The 13,482-nt window shown below is 39.6% G+C and overlaps 1 protein-coding gene across 2 annotated transcripts in view; it reads right to left on the bottom strand.

Annotated features, from left to right (window-relative positions):
* SEC13 (SEC13 homolog, nuclear pore and COPII coat complex component) overlaps positions 1 to 13,482 on the bottom strand; it is a 33,599-nt gene that overhangs the window by 13,565 nt on the left and 6,552 nt on the right. For both annotated transcript variants that reach the window (XM_038565654.1, XM_038565655.1), the window contains exons 4-5: positions 11,881 to 12,032; positions 11,175 to 11,308 (exon numbers count right to left, since the gene is read on the bottom strand). In XM_038565654.1, the coding sequence (XP_038421582.1) occupies positions 11,175 to 11,308; positions 11,881 to 12,032 (286 nt within the window). The remainder of the gene's footprint in view (positions 1 to 11,174; positions 11,309 to 11,880; positions 12,033 to 13,482) is intronic.

The following is a 13,482-nucleotide window of genomic DNA, read 5'->3' as shown; positions in this document are numbered from 1 at the left end:
TCCTCAAGAATTAGGGTTTCTTTTAGTGAGGAACTATATTTCAAGACTATAATCTGGTGCTAGGGATGCTCACTGCCACATAATTATTTTATCTCATTTCATATTCAACAGTCTCAGTTACTGCCAATACAATAAGTCTAAACATTTAAAAAAATGTTTGCAGTGTTCTCCCCATTCTCTGCCATAGGTTTTTTTTTTTTTTTTTTTTTTTTGGGAAGGAGCAGGGTGTTTAGTGTATGGTTACCAACATTAAAAGATCCTAGATCTCCAGCTCTGCATGTGCCCACTTTAAAGAAAAAAAAAAAAAAAAAAGATTTATTTATTGAGAGAGAGCATGCAAGTGGGGCGAGGGGGAGAGGGAGAGAGAGAACTTCAAACATACTCTGCTGAGCACAGAGCCTGATGCAGGGCTTGATCTTACCACCCTGAGATCATGACCTAAAAAAGCTGAAATCAAGAGTCTAACCCTTAACCAAGTGAACCACCCAAAGCCCCATGCCCACTTTTTAAACAGCTGCCTGATACCTTAACAGAGCATATAGCTATACTCTGCCTTATAACCCTCATTTAGTCTTAGTTCTCTACAGTTAACTATATTTGATGTCTTTCTAGTCATTTTTGTTGTCTGAAGCTTATTCTCTAGTAGATACCTCAGAAAGTGCTCATGGAAACAATAGTTTTTGAGTTCTTGCATAGCAGTAACAGTCTGTTTCTTTCTACTCCAAAATAAAATTTTAAGAACAGCTTTGAGGTATTATTGACATTCATTGCTCATAAACCGCACAATCTAATGAGCTCTGGCATTGGTATACCCTGTAAAATTACCACTATAATCAAGATAAAAAACATGTCTCAAAGTGATGAAAGAAAAAAACTTCCAACCAAGAGTACTCTACCCACGGAAGTTATTCAGAATTGAAGGAGAGCTTTCCAAACAAGCAAATAATGAATGGAACTCATGACCACTAAGCTTGCTTTACAAGAAATGTGAAAGCAGGTGGTGTCTGGATGGCATTCAGTTGGTTAAGCATTTGCCTTTAGCTCAGGTCATGATCTCAGGGTCCTGGGATCAAGCCCTACGTTGGGCTCTCTGCTCAGTGGAGAGTCTGCTTCTCCCTCTCCCTCTGCCCTTCCCCCCCAATCTGTGCTTTATCTCTGTTCTCTCTTTTTCAAATAATCTTTGGGGAAAAAAAGGGAAATGATAAAGGGTATTCTTTAAGTTGAAAAGAAAAGGTGCTTATTAATAACAGGAAAACATATGAAAGTAGAAAACTCACCAGTTAAGGTAAATATGTAGTAAAAGTACTGGCCTAATCACAAATAAAGCTAATATGAAGATTAAAAGACAAAAGTAGTAAAAATAACTACGACTATAATAATTAGTTAAGGGATATGCAAGATAAAAAGATGCAAAATTTGACCTCAGAAACATAAAATATGGGTGGAGAGTAAAAATGCATTCATGCATAAGTTCTTGCCAACTTCAAATAGACTGTTATATATTATAAATAAATATCAGCCTCATGGTAACCATAAAGCAAATGCCTACAGTAGATACACAAAAGATGAGAAAGGAATCTAAGCAGACCAAGAAAGGAACATAAACGGGGGCACCTGGGTGGCTCAGCAGTTGTATGCCTGCCTTCGGCTCAGGGCATGATCCCAGGGTCCCAGGATTGAGTCCCACATCAGGCTTCCCGCGTGGAGCCTGCTTCTCCTTCTGCCTGTGTCTCTCATCAATAAATAAATAAAATCTTTTTTTTTTTTAAAGGAAGAAACAAAGAAACTATAAAACAGAGAACAATTAATAAGAATGGCAATAAGTACATACCTATCAATAATTACTTTAAATGTAAATGGTCTAAATGCTCTAATCAAAAGACAAAGGGTGAATGGATGAAAAAACAAGACCCATCTACCTGCCACCTAAAAGAGATTCACTTCACACCTAATGACACATAAGGGCAAACTGAAAGAACTGGAAGAAGATATTCCATGCAAATGGAGGGGGAAAAAAAGCTGGAGTAGCAATGCTCAGGTCAGAATAGATCTCAAGCTGATCAAGGGTTGGATGCTTAAATGGCTGAGCCACCCAGGCGCCCTGAGAACAAACTTTAAAACAAAGACTGCAACAAGAGACAAAAAAGGGCATTACATAATGATAAAGGGATTAATTAAAAAAAATGAATAAATATAAACACATGGAAACTAAACAACCAACAGATCAATGAAAAAAATCAAAGGAATAAAGAGAAAAATGAAAATGGAAACATAAAGGTTCACAATCTTTGAGATGCAGCAAAACGAATTCTAAGAGGAGAATTTATTGTGATAGTCTACCGTGAGAAAGAAGAAAAATCTTAATCTAAACCTTTCACCTAAAGGAACTAGAAGAACAAAACAAGCCCAAGAGTAGTAGAAGGAAACAATACAGATCAGAAAGGAAATAAAATAGAGATGAAAACAACAGAAAAGATCAGTGAAAGAGTGGTTTCTTCCAAAAGATAAAAAAAATTGGTAAATCTCTGGCCAGACTCAAGATAGGACTCAAATAAAATGAGAAATGAAAAAAAAAATTAAAAAAAAGTAAAAAAAGTAAAAAATAAAAAAAAAATAAATGAGAAATGAAAAAGGAGAAATTACAACTTACACCACAGAAATATACAGGATTACAAGATTACTATGACAAGTTACATGCCAACAAACTGAGCCACCTAGAAATGGGTAACTCCTAGAAACATACAACGTTCCAAGACTGAATGAAGAAGAAACAAAATCTGAATAGACTGATTACTAGTAATGAAATTGGGGGAAAAAGAAAAGGCAGAAAAAAAATTGAATTGGTAATCAAAAGACTTCCAACAAAAGTCCAGGACTAAATGGCTTCACAGGTGAAGTCTATCATACATTTATTTTAAAAAAGATTTTAAGTAATCTCTATACCCAATGTGGTGCTCAAACTCACAACTCTGAGATCAGGAGTTGCATGCTCCACTGATTCAGTCCAGTGACTCTCTACCAAACATTTAAAGAATGAGTATCTGCCTTCTCAAACTATTCCAAAACTAAAAAAGGAATGAATTCTTCCAAGTTTATTGCCAACATTACCCTGAAGAACAACTGCAGCTCAACCCCCAAATAAATAATCTGATTAAAAATGGGCAAAGGACCTGAAAATACATTTTCCAAAGATATACTGATGATGAACAGAGACATGAAAGTATGCTCAAGCATCACTAATCAAATGCAAATCAAAACCACAATGAAATATCACCTCACATCAGTCAGAATGACAGTATCAAAAAGACAAGATAACGAGTGTTGCTGAGTATGTGGAAAAAAAGGGAACCCTCATGAACTGTTGGTGGGAGCATGAACTGGTATAACCATTATGGAAAACAGGAAGGTTCTTCAAAAAATTAAGAATAAAAATACTGTATGATCCAGCAATTCCACCTTTGTGTATTTATCCAAAAAAGACAAAAACATTAATTCAGTAAGATATCTGCACCCCCCTGCTCCCTGCACATTATTTACAATAGCTAGGACATGGAAGCAACCTAAGTATCCATCGATGGATGAATGAAAGAAGAAATGTAGTGTGTGTGTGTGTGTGTGTGTGTGTGTGTGTGTGTATGTACAATGGAATATTATTCAACCATAAAAAATGAAATTGTGTCATCTGCAATAACATGGATGGATCTTGAGGGCATTATGCTAAATGAAATAAGTCAGAAAAAGACAAATACCACTTATATGTGGAATCTTAAAAAAAGAAAAGGAAAAAAAAGGACTAACAGTTTGAAAAACTCTATGCTCATAGATACAAATGAGGTGAGGGTTTAGGAGAGGGGTAATTGTGTAAAAGGGAGTCAAAAGATACTCTAGGTATAAAATAAGTCACAGGGATGTAACATACACCTTGGTGACTATAGTTAATACTGTATTGCCTACCTGAAAGTTGCTAGGACAGCACTTCTTAGCAACAAGAGACCAGTTTTTTTGGGTAACTGTACACAGTGACACACGTTAACTAGACTTATTGTGGTGATCATTTTGCAATGTATGCAAATATTGAACCATTATGTTGTATAAATAAATGTATGTCAGTTATACCTCAATAAAAAAAATGATAAAAAACTATTTTACTGAAAATCTAACAAAAAATAAACATACCCATCACTCCTGAAAGTTTTCTCTGGTCTCTTTCCTGACTCCTCTCCCCTGGCCTTGCTTTACACCCCAAACTTAGCTGATCTGATGTCACTTTAGTTCACTTTTCCTAGAATTTTAGATCCGTGGAATTCATAATATGTACATTTTGTCTGATTTTTTCACTCTGCATAATTACTTTAAAATTCATTCTTAATGTATCAGTACAATAGACATTTCTTTTCATTGCTAACAGCATTTGCACAGTTTGATCCATTCACCTACTGATACATATATAGATTACTTCCAGTTTTTGGCCTTCAAAGCTGCTATGAAAAAAACAAACAAAAAAACTTTTGTGTGAACTCGAAAGTCAGTTTTGCTGGTTATAAATTCCTGGCCCACATATTTTCCTTGAGTATTATGAATCTGTTCTATGCACGGATCATTGCTGTTGAATAGTCTGATGAAAGTCTAATTTTGTTTCCCTTATGAGTCACATGGCTTTTTTTCTCTAGATGGCCAAAGGATTTTGTTTATAGGCTAGTAATTTTATTAAAATTATGTCTTTTTTTTTTTTTTTGCTGGTGATTCTGGGTGATTATATGTAATAATTTTAATAATAAAATCTTAAAGAGTTCAGTTTTTCTCATTTTGACTTACGATATTTTTTCACATTTTATAATATTTAAAAAATGTTTCTTAGCTTTATTTGAAACAGCGGGTGACAATTGTTTCTGTTTTGTCGCCATGTCTCTCTTTCATCACTTATCAGGATGTTATTCTGTATCTTATTTTTTCTAAGTTTTTATTTTCTAAAGAGATTTTATTTATTTATTCATGAGAGACACACAGAGAGAGGCAGAGACATAGGCAGAGGGAGAAGCAGGGTCCCCTTGGGGATGTAGGACTTGATCCCAGGACCCCAGGATCACGATCTGAATGAGCCAAAGGCACTCAGTCACTGAGCCATGCAGGTGCCCTTTAAGTTTTAATTTTTTTTTAAAGGTTTTATTTATTTATTCATGAGAGACACAGAGAGAGAGAGAGGCAGAGACACAGGCAGAGAGAGAAACAGGCTCCATGCAGGAAGCCTGATGTGGGACTTGATCCCAGGACTTTAGGATCATACCCTGGGCTGAAGGCAGGCACTAAACCGCTGAGCCACCAGGGATCCCCTAAGTTTTAATTTTGTTAGTTAATATACAGTATTATATTAGTTTCAAGTGTACAACAGAGCAGTTCAACACTTCCATACAACACTTGGTGCTTGTCATGGCACATGCACTTCTTTTTTTTTTTTTTTTTTTTTTTTAATTTTTTTATTATTTATGATAGTCACAGAGAGAGAGAGGCAGAGACACAGGCAGAGGGAGAAGCAGGCCCCATGCACTGGGAGCCCGATGCGGGACTCGATCCCGGGTCTCCAGGATCGCGCCCTGGGCCAAAGGTAGGCGCCAAACAGCTGCGCCACCCAGGGATCCCGGCACATGCACTTCTTAATTGCCTAATTCACCCATCCTCCCACCTGCCTCATGGAAACCTTTTTTTTTTTTTTTTTTTTTTCCCCATAAGAAACATCTTTAAAACATTCAGAATACTCAGGATAATCAAGGCTAATATTCCTATAAATTCCTTACGTGTATTATGTACATTCAGAAAAGTGTAAATTACTCAAATATTATACTCAAAACCCCTTGTAGTCTGCTAACTTGCATGTAGAAACATCTGAAGTAACATGCTGCCTACTAGCCTACAAACCACTTTGTATATTTTTTTCCTTGTTTGTGAGTCAAACTTTATGTGATTTCACCTCAAATACTTTTGTTACTTTTATGTGAAATTCGTTTTCCTGACAAAGTGTGATTCAAGAAAGCCTTTCAAGTTGAGAAGTCTGTTTTTGTTAATGTATGTGTTGACAAATGTGACAACTTGCTTTCAGAATTTCTTGGATCTGTTCCCTTCCCTGACTTTGGTCTATATTCTTTCCTTTTTTCTGTGTCTCCTGCTCAATTTTGATTTCACTCCCAGCAGTTTCTCCTCCTCACAAGAGAACTTTGTGAGAAGAAGCAAAAAACTTTGTTACAGAAGCAAGCCCTGATGGGTTATAAAGGTCAGATTTCTACAAGCCCCTTTAGTCTTTCTGAGGGTAGGTGGCCTGCACCCACCTGATATAATATGGTACAAAACCCCTCCTGGTCAGTTCTCCAAAGATAATACAGATAGCCAGTAAGCATGTGAAAATGTGCCCAATATTAGTTGTTAGAGAAATTCATATTGAAGCCACAATGAGGTACCACTTCACACCCACTTCGATGGCTATAACCAAAAAAAAAAAAAAAAAAAAAAAAGGCAAACCCAAACCTAACCATGACAACAAGAGTTGGCAAGGATGCTTGAAGCCATGTAAAATGGTACAATTAACTTGGAAAGCAGTTTAGCAATATCCCAAAAAAGTTAAACAGAGAGGATCCCTGGGTGGTGCAGCGGTTTGGCGCCTGCCTTTGGCCCAGGGCGTGATCCTGGAGACCCGGGATCGAGTCCCACGTCGGGCTCCCAGTGCATGGAGCCTGCTTCTCCCTCTGCCTATGTCTCTGCCTCATTCTCTCTCTGTGTGTGACTATCATAAATAAATAAAAATTAAAAAAAAGTTACAGAGACTTTCCATCTGACTTAGTAATTCTACTCCTAGGTATATACCCAAGAAAATTAAAAACATATGCTCACAAAAAAACTTAGACATGAATGTTCATAGCAGCATTATTCATAATGGCTGTAGATGTCTATTAACCAAAAAGTGACTCAACAAAATATCTAAATTCACATGCCAGAATATCAAAAAGCCAGAAAAAGGTATAAAGCACTGATACACACCATGACATGAACCTTGAAAACATGTTAAGAAGCCAGTCACAAAAGGCCACATATAGGCATATTTCATTCAATTGTGCTTCACTTTACTGAGCTTCACTGTTACTGTATTTTTTTTTTTTTTTTTTTACAAATTGAAGGTGTGTGGCAACTTCGTGTCAATCAAGTCTACTGGTGCCATTTCTCCAACATTTGTCAATTTTGTGTCTGTTCACATTCTGGTAATTCTCACACTATTTCAAGCTTATTCATTACAGTGATCTGTGATCAGCAATCTTTGATGTTACTACTGCAGTTGTTTTGGGGCGCCATGAATTACATCCATATAAAATGGCAAGCTTATCTGACTGCTCCACTGACTGGCTGTTATCCCATCAACTGCCCTCTCCTTGGGTCTCCCTACCCTCTGAAGGACAACAATACTGAAATTAGGCCAATTAATAACCATACAATGGCCTCTAAGTGTTCAAGTAAAAGGAAGAGTCTCATGTCTTTCTAAATCAAAAGCCAGAAATAAATCATCTTAGTGAGGAAGACATGTCAAAAGCTGAGATAGACCAAAAAAGCTAGGCCTCTTGCACTGAACAGCCAAGTTGTGAAAGCAAAGGAAAAATTCTTGAAGGAAATTAAAAGTGCTATTCCAATGAACACACAAGGAAGAAAGCAACACAATCTCATGGCTGATATGGAGAAGGTTTTAGTGGTCTGGAGAGAAGATCACACCAGCCACAACATTCCCTTAGCCAGAGCCTAATGGAGACAAGGCCTTAACTTTCTTCAATTCTTTGAAGGAGAGAGATGAGCAAGTTCCGCTAAGAGATATCTGCAGCTAGCAGAGGTAGTTCATGAGGTGTAAGGAAAGAAACGCTCTATTACATAAAAGAGCAAGGTGAAGCAGCCAAGTGCTGATAGAGAAGCTGCAGCAAGTCATCCAAAAGATCTAGCTGAGATCATTAATGAAGGTGGTTACACTACATAGCAGATTTTCAATGTAGATGAAATGGTCTTCTATTGGAAGATGTCACCTATTTTGCCTGGCTTCAGAGCTTCAAAGGACAGGCTGACTTTCTTGTTACGGGATAATGCAGCTGGTGACTTGAAGTTGAAGCCATCTGCCATCCAGATAATCCCAGGACCCTTAAAAATCATGCTAAATCTCCTCTGCTTGTCATCTTTAAATGGAAGAACAAAGCCTGGATGACAGCACATCTGTTTACAATGTGGTTTACTGAATATTTTAAGCCCACTGTTGAGACTTCCTTCTCAAAGACTCCTTTAAAATGTTAACTGCTCACTGAAAATACATCTGGTCACCCAATAGCCCTGACGGGAGACATACAATGACATTGTCATTTTTATGCCTGCTAACACAATATCCATTCAGCAATTTTCAAGGATTAAGGAGTAGTTTCTACCTTCGAGACTTATAATTTAATAGTTATTATAATATGGTTATAACTGCCATTGTGATTCCTTTGGATCTGGGCAAAGTGAAAACCTTGTGGAGAGGATTCACCAATCTAGACGCCATTAACAACATTTGTGATTCATGGGAAGAGGCCAAAATATAAGCACGAATAGGAGTTTATAAGAAGTTGATTCCCACCCTCATGGATGACTGTGTTCAAGACTTCAGGGGAGGACATAACTGCAGATGTGGTGCAAAAGGAACCAGGAATAAGAAGTGGAGACTGAAGATGTGACTAAATTGCTGTAATCTCATGATCAAACTTTAACAAGATGAGGAACTGCTTCTTATAGATGAGCAAAGAAAGTAAGGTTTCTTGGGGCACCTGGGTGGCTCAGTGGTTAAGCGTCTGCCTTTGGCTCAGGGCCTGATCCTGAAGTCACAGGATCGAGTCCCACAGTGGACTCCCTGCATGGAGCCTGCTTCTCTCTCTGCCTATGTCTCTGCCTCTCTCATGAGTAAATAAATAAAATCTTAAGAAAAAAAAAAAAATAAAGAGTTTCTTGGGATGGAATCTACTCCTGAAGATGCTGTGAAGACTGGTGAAATGACAACAAAGGATTTACAATATTACATACATTTAGCTGATAAAGCAGAAGGGTTTGAGAGGATTGACTACAATTCTGAAAGTTCTAGTGCAGGTAAAATGATATCAAACAGCAATGCATGCTACAGAGAAATCATTTGTGAAAGGAAGAGTCAACTGATGCAGGAAACTTCAATGTGGTCTTCTTATCAGTCAGCAGCCATTAGCACTGAGGCAAATCCCTCCAGTAGCAAAAAAAATATTACAACTCGATGACCACTCTGATAATGCTAAGCATCTTTCGGCAACAGAATAAATTTTAATTAAGGTATGTTTTTAAGACTCAATGCTATAACTGCATACTTAAGAGACTTGTAAGACAGGGTAAATATAACTTTTATATGCACTGGGAAACCAAAAAATTCCTGACTCCCTTTATTGCAATAGTCTGGAACCAAACCCACCACAGCTCTGAGGTATATCTGTGTTGTAGGATACCACTCCGAGGAAACATTGCCAATAGGCCAATCCATACAGACAGAAAGTAAATTAGCAGCTGCCTAGGTAGGAGGCAGGGTGGAGAGTGACTGCTAATGAGCATTCTTTTTGGGGGGAGGAAAAAGTTCAGAAAATTAGCAGTGATAGTTGCACACTCTGTGAATGTGACTAAAACTTACAGAACTATATACTTTATAAAGGGTGAATTTTATAAGTCAATTGTATATTAGTTTTAAAAAATGGTTAAAAGCAAGAGAAATCCTAAAACTTCTCCTGCCTTTTTTTTTTTTTTTTAAGATTTTATTTGTTTATTCATGAGAGACACACAGAGAGAGGCAGAGACACAGGCAGAGGGGAGAAGCAGGCTCCACACAGGGAGCCTGATATGGGACTTGATTCCGGGACTCCAGGATCACGCTCTAGGCCAAAGGCGGCGCCCAACCGCTGGGCCACCCAGGGATCCCCTCCCTGTTGGCTATTTTGGCAATACTCTCCCTTCTCAGGTCTGTTAGAAGGCACCTTATTGCTTCTTCCTGCTCAGATAACCAATACCATGCAGTTTTGTGGTTGTTGGTTTATTCCTCTCTGCTTCTATTTTGGAGTTTGTGGAAATATCTTGTTACCTAGTTTTATTGTAAATGCTGTGAAGTTTTGGTTGTGCTCTCTAGCTGCTCTGTTGGGTTTTTACAGAGATGAGGAAAGACTGAAAAGCTGTGATGCCACTCCGTACCATCTTCTCAGAAGTCTCTCAGCCTACTCATTTTTGCAAGTTAGTCAGCAGATGGGAATCTGAGTACCTTAAGTAAAGACTCTGAGACAGGCTCTTGGGGGTTCTAGGGGCTGGACAGACTATGGATCCCCTGAATTTGAGAAGTACCCAAGTACAGCATCAAGCTTGGGAGCTACTAGGTTTCCATCTGAGTAGATTTTAGAAATGTTTGGGGCCACCAAAGCTGGAACTGTTGTATAGTGAGAAGGTATACAGAATCTGGGTTCTAATTCTGGCACAGGACCTTCTCTAAATCATTTACTTTTTCTGACCCTCATCTGTCTTGCCATAAAATGGGAACAGAATGGCTTACTTGCATGCCTATACACTTGGTAGCTTCTTCTTTCATTTACAGACACTTGTAAGGATTACATGACACACAGTAAGGGTTAAGTACTGTGAGAGATTCTTTACTGTCTACAGTGCTTTCTGGACTATTTTAGCCATAATATCTAATGACTGAAATGCAAGGAACTGAATTCCTAGGATGTTCTTTATAACACTACTCAGTTCTGGGGGTCCCAATGACCACTGTAAACATGTCAACTTGAGGTGTCCATAGCAAAGGCAGCAGGTAAACAGGCTACTGCTGCCACCTTGCCAAGGTCCTGGCCCTGCCTGGTTTGGGAGCTTGCTAAGAGGAACCTGTGCCAACCCCTGCCCTGGGCCGAATGAGGCTGGTATAGCCTGGCCTCCCTGCATGCAGCCTCTGTCTGGCTTCAGAGCTAAAGAGGCTCAAAACTGACCCACCAAGCACGTCTGAGCATCATTCCCTCCCCAGCCCCCTGCACAGCAGTGAGGCTACTCCTGCCACTCTCTCAAGAGTCTCCAGGAGACACATAGCAAGGCAACAAAAGCACACTCCATGCACAGGCAAGGTCTAGACTTACAGTATGAGCATTGTTGATCTTCTTTACTTCCCACTGGCCCTCTCCGGTGTATGTCAGCAGGGAGATGGCCCCATCTGAGCTCCCACAGGCCAGTATTAGGCCGTAGTCATGGGGGGCCCAGCACACAGAGTTTACTGCAGGAAGGAGAGAAGCATAGTTAGCAGACTTTGTTTCCCAGGTTTATCATTTTACTAAATTTGAAAAATAAAATTGCAGGGATCACTAGGAGGAAGTTTTAATTTTGTCAATTAAGGAGACTTAAAAAGCTCATCATCCATGAATATAATAATTTCATAAACTACCGTCTACTTTAACAAAAAGCAAGATGGGGTGAAATAGATAAAGGGGATTAAGAGTACACTTACTGTGATGAGCGTAATGGACAGAAATATCGAGTCAGTGTAATATACACTTGAAACCAATGTAACACTGTATGTTGATAAAAATAAATTAATAAAACCAGGGGAATAAAAGCAGATAGAAAGTAATCTGAGAATAAAGGCCAGTACTTTAAATGAATAAATTTTTTAGAAAACTTACTGTTTTTACCTTTTCTTATTTCACTTGAAATTGTCTTTAGGTCCTAGGGCCTTATCTCTGCTGTAGACAGCAGAAAAGCCAACCAAACCCAAGGGACAAAGGAGGAGCATCACAAGGGAAAGGAATGCAAGGCCCCACCCACCTGCTCCCACTACACTCACTGTACCTGAGGAGTCATGTCCTGTGTGCTCGTGTGTCTTCTCCCAGGTGCCATTTTCCTCCTTCCAGATAATGACCTTCCGGTCATAGGAGCAGGATGCCAGGATGTTGCCATACATGGGGTGGGCCCAGGCCACTTGCCACACAGGACCCTCGTGACTACAAGGGGACAGACAGGGTCAGAGGCTGCTCAGATGGGTCACAGGAACCTGCGGTGCTCTGCTAGCCACTACTCTGGACTGAACTGAATGGCTTTCTTGGTAGGCAGATACAGTATCTCAGGACAGAGTTGCCTAAGAATTTTGTAACGGAGAGCTATAGGATGTCACTGCCAAAGGGGACCTTTGTTGGGCAGTAAAGGTCCTGAGGCCCAGGGGCTTTGAAAGTAAGTCAGGACTTTAACTCAGCTTCTCTATCCTGACCTGCCATAACCCTCCCTTGTCCCACAGTGTAGCCAGTACCACCTACATCTGCCATCATCAGAAGCCTCTCAGCCTATTCATTTGTGCACCAATCAATCCAGGGTTTGTACTTATAATTGCTCAGAGGTGTTTGTAGAGTAAATTGTTCTTCTGATCTTTATGCATTCACCTGGTCAGTAATATCTGAGCACATACCTGGTGCTGGGCTCTGTACTGGGGCTGTCTCTGAGGTGCAGGGAAGGGTGGGAACCCAGCACACAAGAAGTGACACGGCAGAGAGGTGATGGCCCAGGCTTTTCCACCCCCACTCCCCATTCACTAGCTGCTTGACTTTAGGTAAGGGTCATGTCTTTTCTGTGGCTTAGTCTCCCAATGGAGATACCAGCAAGACTTCTTTCAAAAGTGTGCTCGTGAGGGGGAAATATGTGTGATAACTCACGTAAAAAGCTTGAACAATGCTGGGCACAAGAAAAGGAAAAACCACTCATGCCTGTCAGCTGCTATTGCTGTTCTTTGTTCACTTCTCTACCCCAGGGCTGCAGACACTCAATGTGTCCTCCTCTTTCTGGCTGGGACAATTTCCAGGCCCCACAAAGTAGCTGCCAAGGAAACTCGGAAGAGATACAAATGTCCTATAACTAGCAGTTCAACTGAAGGCAAAAAAAAGGGAGGAGGTGTGAATCTTTTTTATTCCTCTAATATCATACATCATTTAAGCATGAGAAAAAGAGCGCAGAAGAAAGGGCCAAGTAAGAGCAGATGCGATCGCCTCTGCCAGTACCGGTGCCAGGCAGCATTCTGCACAGCCTGGGGCTGCTCCTGCTGCACAAGTAGCATCTGACCCCTCAGTCACTCAGTTTTTGACTCAAGAAGAGGGGGACTCCGTCTCCCCAGATGACTACTTAGTTATGCCTTCTTTAATTCAGTTACCAAATGTGTACTGAACTCCTATTCATCAAGGTTAATTTCTCCTGTGCAGTCTGCTGAAGGCTTTGGTCCCTTCTCAGAATAATGGATACAATACACAGAGTTAGAATTACAAAGGAAATCCAATTAAATGAAATACAGTTAGTGAAATGTTGAAGAAGGATTTATAACATCGTGATACATGTACTTCTTTGTTAGCACATTAACAAACTCGAGTGGGAGGTCTAATAACCACTCTCATCTCAAAGTAGTGATGAGCC

Source organism: Canis lupus, chromosome 20 (assembly GCF_011100685.1).
Source record: "Canis lupus familiaris isolate Mischka breed German Shepherd chromosome 20, alternate assembly UU_Cfam_GSD_1.0, whole genome shotgun sequence".
NCBI lineage: Eukaryota > Metazoa > Chordata > Mammalia > Carnivora > Canidae > Canis > Canis lupus.
Note: the sequence above shows the minus strand (reverse complement) of the source record. Positions and strands in the feature narration are given on the sequence as shown.